Below are 17,588 nucleotides of genomic sequence, written 5' to 3'. Positions count from 1 at the left end.
CATTGTTGTGTGTTCAGATATTAAGCAGATGTATAGACAGATTGTTGTAGCTCCTGAGCAACGGAGTTTGCAGCACATATTTTACAGAACCTTACCAAACGGACCTATTGAGGAGTATGAACTCAACGTTCTCACGTATGGTGTCACATCAAGTGCATTCCTAGCCCAGCGAGTTTTGTTGCAGCTTGTCAAAGATGAAGGAAAGCGATTCCCTCTAGCCTCAAACGCCATTCTGCATCAGACCTTTGTTGATGACATATGCACCAGTGTTGACACACCAGAACAAGCTTTGCAGCTACAGAGTGAACTCATCAAACTGTTAGATTTAGGAGGATTCACTTTACGCAAATGGTCCAGTAATTACAAACTTATCCTAGACAACGTACCAGAAGATCACCGTGAACAACCACTCGTCTTATGTTCAGATGAAGATCCTGGAATGAAAATTCTTGGACTGCAGTACAACTCCTTTGATGATACTTTTTCATACTCGATTAAGCTCAACCCTCTAGTTTTCACAAAACGATCAATGCTATCTGAAATATCAAAAATATACGATGTGCTAGGTTGGATCACTCCAGTTACATTCTATGTTAAGCATCTGATGCAAAAGTTATGGCTTCTTGGTTTGAACTGGGATGAACCTCTTCCAAATGAAATAAGTAGTAAATGGTCTCTGTTCATTTCTACTCTCCCACAACTTTCAAATATTAAGATCCAACGATTCATTCCCACAGCATCCTCAAATTCCACACAACTTATAGGCTTCTGTGACGCTTCTGAAAAGGGTTACGCTGCTAACTTGTACATCCGTACTGAAAACTCAGCTGGAATCAGAGTACACCTCATAAAAGCCAAAAGTAAAGTTGCACCATTAAAAACAATGAGTATTCCCCGACTAGAACTTTCTGCGGCTCAGTTACTTATGCAAATAGTAATTTCAGTAAAACATCTCAATTTTGACCCATCAACAATCATACTGTTTTCGGATTCATCTACTGTGTTGTCATGGCTCAAAACCCCTCCGTACAAATTGAAAACTTTTGTTGCCAACAGAGTAATTGACATTTTAGAAGAGACTAACCCAACACAATGGCGTCATGTAGCTTCGAAAGAAAACCCCTGTGATTGTGCCAGCAGAGGCATGCTTCCTGAAGATATAGTTGATTTTGATTTGTGGTGGAAAGGTCCTTCCTTCCTTCATGAACCCTCAACCCTATGGCCATCGTCAAATGTAAAACCCACAGAAGAAATTCATCTCCCCGAATTGAAATCAGAATGTTTCCTAACAACTAGTCTCGATAACAACATAGTAATGAAACTTATGGAAAAATTCTCTAGCTTGTCAAAAGTGCAGTTCGTTCTTGCCTACTTGTTACGATTTATCTTTAATCTTCAAAGTCAAAAGAAAGGAATAAGCAAAAGGCAAGGGCCAATAACCGCTCAAGAACTAAACGACTCATTAATGTTATGTGTCAAAAATGTTCAAGAACAATATCTCTCAGGTGAAATACAAAACATAAAGGAACAGAAAATGTGCACCACTAAGTATCGATCTCTAGCTCCATTTCTCGATGAAGAAGGTTATCTCAGGGTGGGCGGACGTTTAAAATACTCCCAACTTTCATTCTCCAGAAAACATCCTATCCTAATACCAACATCATCTCGCTTAGCAACTCTGTTATGTGATCACTATCATAAACTATCTTTACATGGTGGTCCTCGATTGTCCCAATCTCTCATACAATCAAAATTTTGGATCAGTGGATTACGCCAATTATTACGAGAAAGAATATTCAAATGTAACAAATGTTACATGTTCAAGGCAAAGCCCATGACACCCAAAATGGCTGATCTACCTTCTGCAAGATTTCAAAACCTCAGGGTATTCCTCAATGTAGGACTTGACTATGCAGGCCCATTTGAATTCAAAGAAAGTGATAGGAGAAAAGCTCCATGATCAAAGGGTTATTTGGTAATCTTCATTTGTATGTCCACAAAAGCCGTCCATCTTGAATTTGCTACAAGTCTATCAACAAAATCATTTCTTGCTGCTCTTGATAGATTCTGTGCTAGACGAGGTCTTTGTAAGCAGATTTTCAGTGACTGTGGTACCAACTTTCAAGGTGCCTCAAATCATTTCAAAGAGATTCAGGAGTTTTTAAAAAGATCCAATCCAGAGATATCACAGCATCTAGCCAAAAAGGAAATCAAATGGAACTTCAATCCACCTGCAGCCCCTCACTTTGGTGGACTATGGGAGGCCGCTGTTAAATCCACCAAACATCACTTGCAACGAGTAATGGGCACACTTGTTCTCACCTATGAAGAAATGAACACTTTGTTGACACGCATAGAGGCTATTCTCAATAGTAGACCAATCGGAAAGATGATCACAGACCTAACGATGGCGACTATTTGAGCCCAGGTCACTTTATTATTGGATCGCCACTCTTAGCTCCACCTGAAATTGACTGCAGTGACACACCCATGAACAGACTACAAAGATATGAACTTCTACAACAGGCTGTTCAGTGTTTTTGGAAGAGATGGTCACAGGAATACGTTCAAACCCTGATTCCTCGTAGAAAATGGACTTCACTTCAACCCAATGTCAAAGTTGGTGATGTAGCATACCTCCAAATGAAGAACACCAGCCCACTTGAATGGCCAATCGGGCGAATAGAAGAAACTTTCCCTGGACGTGACGGAATAGTAAGAGCAGTCAAGATCAAAACCGCACAAGGGACGTTTGTGCGCCCAGTTCACAAGCTGGTTCCTTTCCCTCCCTCTGACTTTGACTCATAAACTACCCTTTCCTTTTTTTGTTTTGTTTGATTTTTTGTTTTTACGTTTGCAAATATTCATTTGGGTGGGCGGTATGTAGAGTTTTGAATATAATATCAGAATAAACTACTGATAAAAGTAATGAATGGACTGGCTGGACATTGGTATTTCCAATGCATTCCATTATTGTTGGTTTTATCTATATTCGTTTTCCTTATCTGCCAGACAGTATTGTTCTTGTTTTATGCTTTCACTTTTTGCTCTGTCTCAGTCTACACACTACTGCCTTCTAGTTAACATGTCCTCAAATATATTGTAGTTATAGATTCAAAATGTAGTCTAAATTCTCTCTTTTAATTATAACCAATGTTAGAACATAATAGTACAGTTCAGTGTATCAGTGACAGTGATGTGAAGTGAATGAAGTAAATCTTCAGTAATATTTGGATGAAACCTCTACAAGTGAATGGACTGGTAATTCTCTCCTGTCGTCAACCTTCACGCCACTCTTAAGCTCAAGTCATCCCTCTCCTCTACGGGCATCACTGGACCACTAGCAGAGTCTCTCTACGTCAAACCTCTACTCTCCTAGCTACTCCTTTGAGGCCAACCCTCTGCAACCTTCCCAGACGACATCGCCAGCTCCAACCCTCTTACAACCGCTTCGCTACCCACGTCACGACCTCACTTGAAACTCACCACAACCTGGACTTCTCTAGAAAGACTCCGCAAGTAGAAAATAATTTTTAACTTAATTTATTTAGCAATTATTCAAAATACTCTTACAATATCTCTATCAGATTTTTAGGATTTAAAAGTTTTAACCTTCCGGAAGATTTCATTTAATATTCTAATCTAATATAACAGTTCTTGTCATAATTCAATATATCCAATTTTAAAACCTGTTACTGTATTAAAAAGTGTGTGAACTGAGAAGCAGAGTTTTTATTTCATGCTCTCCGATTGCCTTGGGGTAAAATTAAATTAATACATTTTGAGAATAGAATTTTTAAGGTTTAAAATTCTCTACGACTCAACACTAGGCTTTGTTCTAGGCTAGGCATATTAGGAATATAAGTGACAGTTAGAGGAAAGTTTAGGTACAGTCCTAATCACCACTTTTCTTTATGTTTTTTGGGTCGCTGAACACGAATATGAGGTTTGCTGACAGATATTTTGCCCGGAACATTGGTTATTTTGTGAAAAACCTTAAAATTTGGGCACTTTTTTTTGTTTTTCGGGCAAATCTCGGTAAGTATGGGTTTTTGAGAAAATCCTGCTTTGTAAAATTAAAGATGACAAAATTTACTACAAGTTTCCTATATAATGTTTGTTTCTACGACGAACCGTTTCGCCAATAGAGCACACTAAAAAAGGCCAGAAGTACAAAAAATTAAAAACATTGCTAAATGCTGCCGTTTTGCATTACGTTTCCATGGAAACAACCCATGTTACGATAATTTTAACTATTTATTTATGATAACAAACTGAAACACACTTTAAAATACCCCCGCCGCAGCAAACCTGCAGACTAAAGCGAATTTCCATTTACCTGATTGGATTTACACTAAAATGTCTCCTTAGAAATATCACATTTATTCCCTATTTAAATTAAAGTTTAACGAGTACTTAGGATTGCTGCAACTGGGGGGGTAAAAAGGTGTTTTTTGTAAAATGTAATAATTTAGTATGAAATGAATGCATTTTCCAAATTTGATCAAAATATGTTCATAAACAAGCAAACTACAACAGTTTACTTAGTCGCCATAAGAATAATAACATGGGCATTTTAAATTTACAGATTTTTGGAATTTTCTCCGTAACCGTTAGGCACATAACAACGCTTTAATATACTAAACTATTTGTTTTTTTAAGCTCTACAAAATCGTATGGAAAGAAATCGCTAAATTTTAAGTTTATAGGGTCAAAAATAGGAAAAACCAATTTTCACCCCCATAAAACCCCCCGTAAATCCCTGTTCCCATAGTCCGATCATGCTGGTTCGCGAACTTGTTCGAATAGACGTAGGTTTACATGTTTGTCCCAATTTTCATTAAAATCGGATGATTTTTGCTTGAGTTCTCGAGTTACGGAGAAAATTCCAAAAATCTGTAAATTTAAAATGCCCTTGTTATTTTTATGGAGACTAAGTAAACTGTTGTAGTTTGCTTGTTTATGAACATATTTTGATCAAATTTGGAAAATGCATTCATGTAATACTAAATTATTACATTTTACAAAAAACACCTTTTTACCCTCCCTGTTGCAGCAAACCTAAGTACTCGTTAAACTTTTATTTAAATAGGGAATAAATGTGATATTTCTAAGGAGACATTTTAGTGTAAATCCAATCAGGGAAATGGAAATTCGCTTAGTCTGCAGGTTTGCTGCGGCGGGGGTATTTTTAAGTGTGTTTCATTTTGTTATCATGAATAAATAGTTAAAATTATCGTAACATGGGTTGTTTCTATGGAAACGTAATGTAAAACGGCAGCATTTAGCAATGTTTTTAATTTTTTGTACTTCTGGCCTTTTTTAGTGTGCTCTAGTGGTGAAATGGTTCGTCGTAGAAACAAACATTATATAGGAAACTTGTAGTAAATTTTGTCATCTTTAATTTTACAAAGCAGGATTTTCTCAAAAACCCATACTTACCGAGATTTGCCCGAAAAACAAAAAAAAGTGCCCAAATTTTAAGGTTTTTCACAAAATAACCAATGTTCCGGGCAAAATATCTGTCAGCAAACCTCATATTCGTGTTCAGCGACCCAACAAACATAAAGAAAAGTGATGATTAGGACTGTACCTAAACTTTCTGCTAACTTTCCTAATATGCCTAGACTATTCAGGTTTACAAAGAACAGACAAAAATACTTCTACCTGAGATTAATACAAAATAATGTTACAGTGACTGGTTTCAACACCATCCTTGTGGTGTCAATAATGTACATCGTCTGTATCTTCTACACAACAATCGTAAGTAAAAATTACTTCTGGCTTATAACACAGGGAATCCAATTTATAATATCAAACTATACTAGCTGTGTGCCCGTTCTACGGACGGGGATCGTGTAGTCTGTTGAAAACTTTATTCATGTCAACAGATGGATTGCATATTAAGTGTGCAGTTTTCCAGATGCTTGCAATGCAAACCTATTATGGGAATACTCACTACATTCGAAAACACAATATCTGACAGTTTCAAGCCAAACTTAATGATTAGCAATCAAATGTCACCCGGATATAAATCTTTTGTTCTATTTGATAACCAATGATAAATGAGCAGGCACATTTATTTAATGATTTAAATCATAGACGTACTAACCCACATTAATATTTTGCGTAGTGATTTTTTCTACAGGTTAGACCTTTTTTATTAGTATTACCGTATGCAGTTCATTTTGAAAGGGACCAAAATGGTCATGCTTGCTTATACATAAAGTAAGTAGTAATCTTTTAATACTTTACAAAAAAAAATTCTGTTTGTACTGATAAGTTTCAAAATAGTTTTTATTTTAGTTTATTAACTAGGTATTTTTACAGACTAGATAATATTCACTTCAATGTTCTTTTATTGGAGAAGCAGGGGCCTGGCTTCCTATGCCTCTGCCTCACAATATGTACCAAGCAATGCCGGGGATGAGTTTTGGTATTAAAACGCTGAATATTACAGTGGGTCTCCCAATTTCAACATTGCTGCTATTTTTATCTTTGAAATGCCTATTTCCAACTCAAACTTATCACCAACTCTGGCAATAATATGTATTTTATCATTGCCATTGCCTATTATCCACTTAGTAGAACAATAAAACTGGTGACTATTTATCTACTCAGTAGATAAGGATTCAATTGGTTTATGGTTTTATGAAGGTTTGCCAAATATTATCAAATAAGTACTTAAACACAGATTATTAGTTAAATGTTTAATCAATAGTTAAAAGTTACATTTAGTTTGGAATTTGTTGTATGTTTTGATAAAAAAATATTTTGGACAGTTTGAAACTGGATCCAGCTGCCCTCGATCATTGTGCTTTGATAAAGTGTACTAATGTAACAGTTGGTCTTAATCAGTAACAAAGCTATACACAAGGCATCTTACTTCGTTCTACTATTAGGGAAGGTAAAGGGTGGACCAAAAAAACAGGGACAATTTTAAAATGTTATTACTCAGCTGTTATAAAGGCTGGAGAGTTCATTGATGCGGCAAAAGAAAGTTTACTTCATGCCATTTAGTGTATAGTTACTATGGATCATCAATGGTTACCGCAACATCGTGCCTTTGTCATAGAGACTTTTTTGAAGAATAATTTGACTTTCATTTCTACTCAACGTCAATTTCGTGTTCACTTCAACTTTGGCCGTAATGGTGCAGCCCCAAACCGAATAAACTACTCAAAGATGGGTAAACAATGTCCTAAACACGGCTTTTGTACTCAAAATTAAACCTATGCAAATTAAAATTTCAATGCAATGTTTTGCAAACGGTTGGCTTTGGACGTTCGACGCAGGACACTCGCGCGAACCATTTCAATGTTTTCCGGCGTTCGAACAGTCCGAGGTATCTTACTAGGTTTGACTTTGAGTGCAGAAGACGTGTTCTGGAAATTACTTACCCAACTTTAAATAGTTTTTCGCTTTGGGGTTGCACCATTACGGCCAATGTTGAAGTGAAAACGAAATTGACGTTGAGTAGAAATGAAAGTCAAATTATTCTTCAAAAAAGTCTCTATGACAAAGGCACGATGTTGCGGTAACCATTGATGATCCATAGTAACTATACACTAAATGGCATCAAATAAACTTTCTTTTGTCGCATCAATGAACTCTCCAGCCTTTATAACAGCTGAGTAATAACATTTTAAAATTGTCCCTGTTTTTTTGGTCCACCCTTTATAAAACTAAAATTGTAAAGGAATTAAACAAATTTTGATAGGGTAAAGAGTTGTGAGTATTAGTTGTAGTGAATACATAACATTGACTATACTTAAAGAGGAAACATTATACACAATTTTAAAATCATATTTCAAAAGACTAAGGACCCAGACAACTCTTTAACGATAAAATAAATATGTTCCACAATATTTATTACAATAAATACATATCCATTGTGCGTTTGCTTTAATTGGATTAATTTGACTATGATAACCATGAGGCAATATTGAGACGGCGAGTACGTGTTCAAATGTTTTGGAAAAATATTTTTTCACATCTTTACACAATTTAGACTACCACGTAATTTAAAGCTGGTTACAAAGAGATGAGTACAATCCGACTATGGAGAGTGGTCAGTGGTGTAGTCGCAAATTTTCTGGTGTGGGAACACTCATTGAGGTATAAAGGAAAGGAAAAATACGGGGGGGGGGACCGTTTCTACGTTCCCAACCCTCTACACCACTGGTTGTAATCATCCCTGTTGTAAAGCTGTTGCCAGCAGAAAATAATTGAGCTGCCTAGAGGAATGATATGTTGTCAATTACTAATTACAGAAATGTTAACCACACCAAACTGAAATGACAACTTATTGTCAATTGTAGTTTGTTTTATGTCAATAATGAAAAGTAAGAGAACAAAGCTCTGGGACTGAGTAGCTCTTTCAAGTATGTTCTTAATGAATAAAACCTTGACTACAGCCGATTTCTATAAATGGGGTTTTTGTCCACACAAGTATCTAAAAGTCAGCAGTAAAATTTTTATCTCTCAAGGCTAATTATTAAATTTTTAACTTGATAGGATTGTATAAAAGGGTGTGTGGAAGAAATTGTAAAAAATATCTAACCTCAAGTTTTAATGGACAGTGTTCTCTAAATTATTTGTTTGTAATAATTCTTAAATTTAGTTATTTAGTGTAGTAAAATAATATGCTATAATTTTCAACTATTTACTGTGGACTACCATCTTGAAAAATGTTATAGTTTGATTATATTCTGTACAGGGAGGCATGAAAGCAGTGGTATGGACAGATACTTTCCAAGTGATAGTCCTCTACTGTGCAATGTTTGTTGTTCTCGTCAAAGGCACCAATGACATTGGTGGTTTCAACGTTGTCTGGGAGCGCAACGCAGCTTTTAATAGAACCAACATCTTTAAGTAAGATTATATGTATTATATATAAGATTACACTAGAAATCATTATCTATTGATATTTATTATGTCTCTTCTTGTTTAGAAATATTTCAATAACATGATTCAATTCCTACTGATATTACGAAGCACATGAGATATAACAAAGGTGAAATGACAAATGATGTGTGACCTCTGAAAACATGAAACTGGTTGTTGTAAATTATTGGACTTTTGTGTTCGTATAGAAGGAGGAAGTATTATTAAAAGAAGTAATTTTTATATATCAGATTATAGTGTGAATCAGGTTTATTTGGAATGTGACTGGAAAATAAATATGCCTTTCCGCTTATGATTTGATTCTTTGTTGCATAGCCCCAATGTTTGGATCGCTAATCCCAACTAAGTACGGTAATATATGGTGGCTCATATTAAGTTGGAAGTCCTCTGTCACAACTAGGACTTATCAGCTGTGACAGACTGGGTAACTGAGTGGTTATAGTGCTCGCCTAGCAACCAAAAGGTGAATCAATCCTGAGAAAATAAGTCAGTAGCATTTTGGAGGTTTGAGCTAGACCCAGCTGTGATCATTGGTCAATGATCCTGGTTAAGGAAACAGCTGATCAGTCAGTATCAAAACCACACAGATCACTCCATTCTACACTCATATCATTCACTCATATTAGGGTTAAACCCACTTAGATGGGGGTGGCGGCCCCATCTCTATTGATAATGGTAATAGATAATGAAAATGATAATGTTTTACCAGCTGGACCTGGGATCCGACAGTTCGCTACTCTGTACTTTCCTCCTTCATCGGATCTTCGTTTCTCCATATGGCCATCTATGGAGGAAACCAGCTGCAGATTCAACGCTACCTCACTGTCGGCTCTGACCAACAAGCTAGGAAGTTTGTAAATCTCTCACTATAACTATGCAATATAGATTACTTTACAGCTACCTAGATCAGTAATTTGATAGTACTGTAATATAGTAACTTTGACTATTAATACAACTACAGTTCAACCGCTTAGAAAGCGACCTCCTCCAGCATTGATTGGTTTAGCATTATCACGCAGGTAGTTTTCTAAGCGGCCAAACTATAGACATTCCATCTCCATCCCCATGTAAATATTTTTGCCAATTTTTAAATCAAAATCAAAATAGTTGATGAGCCACACTGGCAGATTGTGCTGATGTAAATCACTAATTTTATTTCTGTCTAATACAAGAACACTTTTACCAAATCAAACTGATGAAACAACTTATTGTCAGCTATAGCAACTGTTATGTATGACCCATACAACTAGGTCAGCAACAAGAAATTATGTAGGAAATAAAATTTGAGACACTATCGTATTCTGTGACTGGCTTACACAACTATGTTCTTTTTTAATAAAAAATTGAATACAGAGCTGGGAGATGGGATGTCTACTTTAGTATCCAATAGTCAACGATATAAGTTAGTATATAAAATACATGAAAATAGTTATACATAATACACCAACTATTTTTTCTCCCTATTAGTTTTATTGTAATAAGTTACAAATTACCTAGAAGTATAACCCATTATGAGGAATTACAGACGACTAATAACCAAACAACCTTACCTACAACAGGAGGCCACAACATTTTTATACTCAGCATAGGTTTTGTTATCTGTATCTTAATCTGTGCACTCTGTAACCTGAAGGCTCCTGCTCTATCCACCGTTGAAGAGGTCAGTTTATTTACCTTAAAACATATGGGATATTGCAGTGAATTTTTCAACAAATCTATTCCCTTACTGTGGCGTCATGAATCCTGCGGCATGGCCTGTTTTTCTAGTGGGGCCTTGCATAAAGCAACGTTAATTGATTAATTGCTCAGTGCCAAACTCAACTAAGTACTGGATGGATCGTAAACATTTACTAACAAAACCGGTTTGATATTCATAACTAATGTAGTTTCTATGTCCTAGTATGCTGTGGATCAACATGGTGGGGTGGACAATGGTAGTCATGCTTACAGCCTACGCTGGAATGCTGATCTTTGCCCACTTCTGCTACTGCGACCCACTACTCACAGGTGTAAGACAGTTTGGTAATCTTTACTATTCAACAGATAAAATACAATCACTTACGGTAATGGGTACATACAACTACAAAATACAAATGGTTTTTGAAAAATAATGTTGTTTGTTTTGCAAAAACTGTTAAAATTTAATTTAAGTTTTTATAAATCCTATACTCTAATACAAGCTTTGTCTGTTTGCCTGCCTGTTACCATGGATTTCTTTTTAAAAAAAATGGCCATGGCTAAAGAAAAAGTTATTCTTAGTCATTAATAAATATTGGATTCAATTCTACAATTATTATTCTTCAGTCATAGTTAAACAATTACAAACTACCCTTGTTACAACCTGCACTCAGCACTTATTATGACTGACCGATACTACTGGACAACATACTCTATGCTCCAACGGCATCAACAGAGAAACTACTGCATACATTTTCAGAATACACGGTTATAACAATTTAAATTAAATATAACTTTACATTTCAACAATTGTTGCTTTACTGTATAAGATTTGTTAGCTTTGTTTAATAGTAGCTCTAATTATTATCTCATTTTCAACCTACATATAACAAACAATAAATGTAAAAGTTTAGCCAATAATAAAAGAAAAACTCAATGATGTAAGGACGACATGGTTTTGTAGGAAAACCTCTCAACTGAGCAAATGTATTATCTATGAAATATTTTTTTATACAGACTGTGACGACACCAGATCAGCTGTTTCCCCTTTACGTAATGGAGACTCTGCACAACTATCCAGGGGTTCCTGGACTCTTCATGGCTGGCATCTTCAGTGCTGGACTCAGGTAATTGAAATACTGTACATCTCAAGTAAAAACATAATCCTGTCTTAATATCACCGAAACAAATTTTACAATTACCGAGGAAATTCAACATATTATCAGTCCAACACCATAATACATTTGGAAATGATGGCTTAATATGAGACTGTATCTTTGTTACTAGCACACATTGTTCTAAAGCCCATTTATTGAAATCCCAATGATCAAGGAAAGCTTGGATTAGTTTAGAACCATCAGAAAGCTATACTCAGTTTCCCAGGAAAGAACCAAAAAAATTTGTAAGAGAGCATTATATCAACCACCCAGCTACTTTATTGTCATCAGCTGATTTTTAGGATTTGATTTCCTCAGAGCATTATGTGTAATCTATGGTAATTAATACTCTCTCTTGGTGTTCCAGCACTGTATCGACAGGTGTCAACTCGCTCGCAGCTATCTGGTTTGCCGAACTGGATGGAACTAACTTCAAAGAGAAGTTAACAGAAAAGCGAGCAGGATTAACAGTCAAACTACTCGCTCTGTTCTTCGGTATTCTCTCCTACCTTCTCGTCTTCTTGGTACCCTTCATGGGTGGCCTTGTTCCGGTAAAAAAATAGCTTTAAAACGTATACAAACCCAGTAAACCTTTGAGCTCTTAAATTTTGGACCCCTTATGCATGATAAGCTTTAAAAGTATCAAACAAGATTTGTTTAAGTTTAAAGAATATGTTCATGTAGGAACCCAGAGACCCAGGCCCTCGGTTTGCATGTGTTATGGGTCCGAGAGATAATTGCACCCCCTTTACCCTCCATTAAGAGCATTCTTTCTCCCTTGCACCTCATATACCCTAAAACCCATCCCTATGCATGGGTCCATTTACTAAAGCAGTTTTGCATCGTCGTCTCCCATTTCATAATGGAATTCTAACATAGTGTAGGTCGATATTTTTGTTACAACGCTTGTTTGAGTTCTTTTGAAGTGGGAACGTTTTCAGCAAAGTAAGGAAGTAGTTTAGCTCAGTAAGAAGTTTAACAAGAAGGGAGAAAGTGTTGTTATGGGCACTGAAATATACAAGCCCATTGCAATGCTTTTATAAATACAAAGAGTGAAACATTAGGTACTGATTGAGCCGAGCCACTATAAATAGACCAAAGATGGTACTTTCCACTTGGAGACTTAAGTGCAGACTGCAGATACAACATATGGGATCTGTGAAAATGTGACAAAATACTTGATTAGGCCTATTAATTTATTTGCTCATTTCAGGTGACAATCTCACTGTCAAGTATTTTTGCTGGGTCACTATTTGGAGTTTTCATTCTAGGAATGTTTTTTAAGCGAGCAAATACTGTGGTAAGTATAACAAACCTTAACCTAGAAGTAAATAAAATATCATGGTAATTACAACAAGTGTAATTATTTTTAATGCTTCCTTTAGACTAATATTTAATATCATACTGTACAGTAGATAAAACATAAATACTCTGTTTTATCTATGCTAATACCAATAGCTATGTGAATTATTTGAGAAAACAACTGTCAGTGTCAAAGTTGTGTATTCTGAAACAGAAATATAACTCAGCCCCAAGAAGCCAATTAACGCAGCTGCCTCTGCGATCATTAGAATTATTGAAAGAAAAACTATTTGTAATTTGTAATTTATTTGTAATCTGCCTGTAATCAAGTACGGTAATTAAAGTAGTTATAATACCATTTTTCATAGATGTTTGTTATTTCTTTTAAAAACCATCCACCTCAATGGTCACCGTTTATTGTGTCATACCTTATCTGACCTGCAGATATATTTAATTTATCCAAGTTATTTCAAGTTTCACATGCAAAACGGAAAACTTCTATACAGTAGATAAGTTACTGTATTTCTTTTAAAGTAGGGGAGATAAAAATTAAATGACATCACCATTTTGGAAACTCCTTGCAAAAATCAAATTTTGAAACATCAATTATTGTAAAGGATACACTCATTATAGATTTAGACATGCTGCAGTTTTCCCAAAGTGCAGTAACAAACTCCCTGTACTTGCCAGGGTGCTGCAGCAGGGCTGATATCCAGTGTGGTCACAGTGTCCTGGATCTGTATTGGATCAATCTTGGCTGTGAAATCAGGACAAATCGTAGATGAAGCTCTGCCCTCCTCCACTGATCATTGCCCTGGAAACTTCACGACAATCTCCATGTCCAATCAGTAAGTGTATAAACTAATGATGCTAAACTGATCCCTTCTACTGTTTAATGTCATTGCATGTTTTGATACGATGCTGATATTATATTGTTTGTTCTGGAATTCAATCTTTCACCATCCAAAGTTCACAGTAATTTTCGATCAATGATGACTGTATACTTTGACTATGGATAGAACAAACTAGACTTACCAAAGAGTTTAAATTATAGCAACTTATGTACAGTATAATGTTCTACTTGTTTAAAACACAGGATGTGATAAAGCTGGTCCTTCATACAGATAGGATGCCTACTTTAGTACTGTATCACTGTATCCACAATTTAAAGCCTCTAGTGTTTGAAGTCAATAAATATGTCCGAACTCCTCCGCTTTTGTGTGTGCCAAGCCCATACCTCTTAACGCATGCCTTGACCCAAGTAACCCATGTCTCAAGCCATTCCCAAATTGAGTCGGAAGGAGCTCTATTCCAGAGCGAACGCCCCGGCATAGTGCAAGACAATCCACCAGCCTTGGATTTCTGTGGTTTTCAACATGCAACTGGATGACATTTGGACAAGTCGTCCATGTTGTAGATTTTTGGAGCAAAACATGAATAACGAGGAAACCTTATAATACATGACTATCGCTCTCAAGTGTGGTTGTGGGACTTACACTGTAAATTTTACACTATCAAAACAAATTGGAATTACGCTTGCTCAGATTTAGCCAAAAAAATACAAAATGATCCTGCGAAGGATGTACGGAATAAAATAGAAAGCCTGCGGTCATATTTTTAATAACATTTACTTGGAAGTTAATATATAGCCTATAGTCTGATAATTTTTCGGGCAATATTTCAAATGTGAATAATTAATTTTATAACAAATTTCCCGAGCGAAGAGTGGGCCAAACAGCAAGTCCTCTACTGTATATTCAATGGTGAAGTTTGTGTTCTGAATAAACCATGGTTTCATGGTTCTTCGTTTGAAGGAAAGATCATTTTAAATATAATGGAATGTCAAAGAAATAATCGGCATAAATAATGAACCATGGTCTTCATCCATCTTCGAAAAGGCATCTAAAGAGTGAGGCAAGAGAGGGGGGTGGGTATGTCCAAGTCTCCACTTAAAAAACAGGCCATGCTGCAGTGCAGGCAGCGCAACACTACGTCACAGTGGTGGATAGTTTTACTAAAAACTACCGTTAAAATCTGAAAAAAACAGCCTGCTTACTTACCTAAAACATATGGGACATTATAGTGAATCTATCAAGAAATCAATCCACTAGTTTGACGTCAAGGATCTTGCAGCATGGCCTGTTTTTCTAGTTGGGCCTAGGTATTCCCTCTAATGGTTTTGTGGGGTCAGATGCGGAGAGCTGGTGCGAACTATCCCGACCACGGCCACGACCACGGCCACGACTACGACCAAACGCCCGAACGGTCATTGTTGTTCACCATGCGTCCAGAGCACGACCCGACCAAGGCAACGAATGTTTACCAAACTTCAGTGTCAAGATGGATGTTAAAGAAGTGGCTGAATGAGTAACGTTGTCACGTCCACTAAACATCAGCGTGATCTTCTTCAAAGCTTCCTTCTTCATCCCTCTGTTGGCATAATCTGCTGACAGATCCCATAAACAGGACCTTTCTTTAATAGCCATAATTAAACTCTCAGTGTCAAAAATCCTGCCACATTTTACAAAAGAAGTCACTTCACAAACAGCACAAAAAACAAGTGCTTGCCGTTTAATTGATCTAGGAATACTGGAGTGTAGGCCTACTGGTCGGGTCAGAGACAAGTCGGGGGTGGTGGACGTCGTCCCATTACAATGTGTTATATTTTTGGCTGCAACAGCCAGTGAGTCGGGCCCGACCAAACTGCAAGGACTTTGGTTGTGCGACCAGAGTCCGTCCAGGGTCCGACCAGTCGAACAGTGCACGCTGTTCTATTAACTCCTATTATAAAACTGGCCGTATCCGACGGGTTGGAGTCGTGGTCGTGATTTGGGATAGTGTGCGCCAGCCCTGAAAGGCATGCCTCAAAGTGAATGCAATAAGCCATGTGTTGATGATGCATGTTTGAATTGAATATTAAATTGAAATTTTAAAGGTGTATTAATATGAAATTGCACATGTGTGGTCTCAATTGATTTAATGCATGAAAAATGTTTAACCGTATAATCTTTCCAAATGTTTTTTGTGACGATATGTGTTTTTTAAAATTTTGACAGTAAATAGTTTTACTATAGAGCAATACTTAAGTGTGTTTCAAAACTTGTTATCTATTAACAGATTGTATTAATGACAACTAAAGGTATATTCGGTATTCACCCTAAGCCATAGTAATTTGAAGAATAGTTAGGAGCTACGTAAGGTTGCAATTAGACCCAATTATGTGTCTTCACATATCTTCATAATTGCTCAAAACTGTACCCAGTGGTCAGCGTACCCTTATTAGGCATTTAATAAAAATGATTCAGGCTAAAGAGCCATCTGATCTTATACAGTAACAAAGCTGTCATCTCATTCATCGTCCACTTATCTTCGTCAATACACACCCTGGTGAGTCAGGGTCCTACAAATCTAATCTGATCTAATTTCCAGACAAGGTGAGGAAAAGGAATACGCTTGGGTGGTGTACAGAGTGTCCTACCTCTGGTACTGTCTGATGGCACAGATCATCACTATAGGAGTGGGGCTGGTGGTGAGTGTCGTGACAGAGCCGCTGTTGCCCCCGCCTAGCAACCCCTCGCCACCCCCGGGATACACTGCCGCCCGCTGCCAGCCCGAGGAACAACCACTGCACGACACCAAACCTCCCGTCATCACCACCTTTGGCAACAAACTGAACCACAGAATATCACACAACCTGTAGATTAGCTTTTGTACAACTTGTGAATAAATTTAATGTTTAATGTAGTTTTTTTATCCTTTTTTTACTTAAACATATTTGTTATGGATTTTTTTATATTAAAATAAATTGTTTACTCGGTATAATCCTAAACCTTTGTGATATTTTATTAGCTTTACTAGTCTTTCTTTGTGAAAGAGGAGCGGTTAGTTTGGTGTAGTATTTATCTAAGATTGCTACAGCGTCATTGAATCCAATATTACTTACGGGTGTAAGATGCACCGAGTCGAATACAATTTTGAAAGGTTGTGGGCCTAAGTGTCCTAGTAAAATGTCTCGTTTCTTGTCTTCATTCTTGACGTTTTCGTTCCTTAATCTGATTTTCAATCGTTCATACCAGTAAACCCAATCTTTGGTTGTCCCGTCAAATGAGCTACACTTAAAATCAATGTAATGTAAAGAAGTCAATTTTATTGTAGAATGTGAATGAAGTGAGTGAGCCCCACAGCAATGTGATATGGTGATATGCATATAAATTTGTTAATCAGATTCTATAAAATTTAAACTCTTCTCTGACCCAACTCGTCAAATTGACTTAAATTTAAAATTGTCAAAAAATTCAAAAGCAAAATTATCATCTATACAACGTTTTAGTGCTAAATGTGAAGGTAATGAGAAGGTTTACACAATTTTCGATTCAATTAAACCAAGCAGATGCAACCTTACAATTTACACCAAAATGCCTTAACTCCATCGATATCGGCGATTTCCCACCTCATGACCCAATTAAATCTCAAAGAGAACACCGTTGTAAACAGAACGCTGTCGCAAAACCTGGACATAACTGAAGGGATGTACAACAGAACTCA

At 36.6% G+C, this 17,588-nt stretch overlaps 1 protein-coding gene across 1 annotated transcript in view; it reads left to right on the top strand.

The window, feature by feature from the left end:
• Positions 1-16,759, top strand: part of LOC128989695 (sodium-coupled monocarboxylate transporter 2-like) — a 28,155-nt gene extending 11,396 nt beyond the window's left edge. The window contains exons 6-14 of the mRNA XM_054411695.1: positions 5,696-5,763; positions 8,720-8,874; positions 9,617-9,757; positions 10,808-10,916; positions 11,602-11,711; positions 12,109-12,292; positions 12,955-13,041; positions 13,734-13,891; positions 16,473-16,759. Of these exons, the coding sequence (XP_054267670.1) occupies positions 5,696-5,763; positions 8,720-8,874; positions 9,617-9,757; positions 10,808-10,916; positions 11,602-11,711; positions 12,109-12,292; positions 12,955-13,041; positions 13,734-13,891; positions 16,473-16,743 (1,283 nt within the window). The 3' untranslated portion in view covers positions 16,744-16,759. The remainder of the gene's footprint in view (positions 1-5,695; positions 5,764-8,719; positions 8,875-9,616; positions 9,758-10,807; positions 10,917-11,601; positions 11,712-12,108; positions 12,293-12,954; positions 13,042-13,733; positions 13,892-16,472) is intronic.
• Positions 16,760-17,588: the final 829 nt, after the last annotated feature.

The sequence above is a fragment of the Macrosteles quadrilineatus genome, unplaced genomic scaffold (assembly GCF_028750875.1).
Source record: "Macrosteles quadrilineatus isolate MER2022 unplaced genomic scaffold, UCM_ALF_1.0 Scaffold_3__2_contigs__length_128488019, whole genome shotgun sequence".
NCBI lineage: Eukaryota > Metazoa > Arthropoda > Insecta > Hemiptera > Cicadellidae > Macrosteles > Macrosteles quadrilineatus.
The sequence above is the reverse complement of the archived record's forward strand: the minus strand, read 5'-3'. Positions and strand labels throughout refer to the sequence as shown.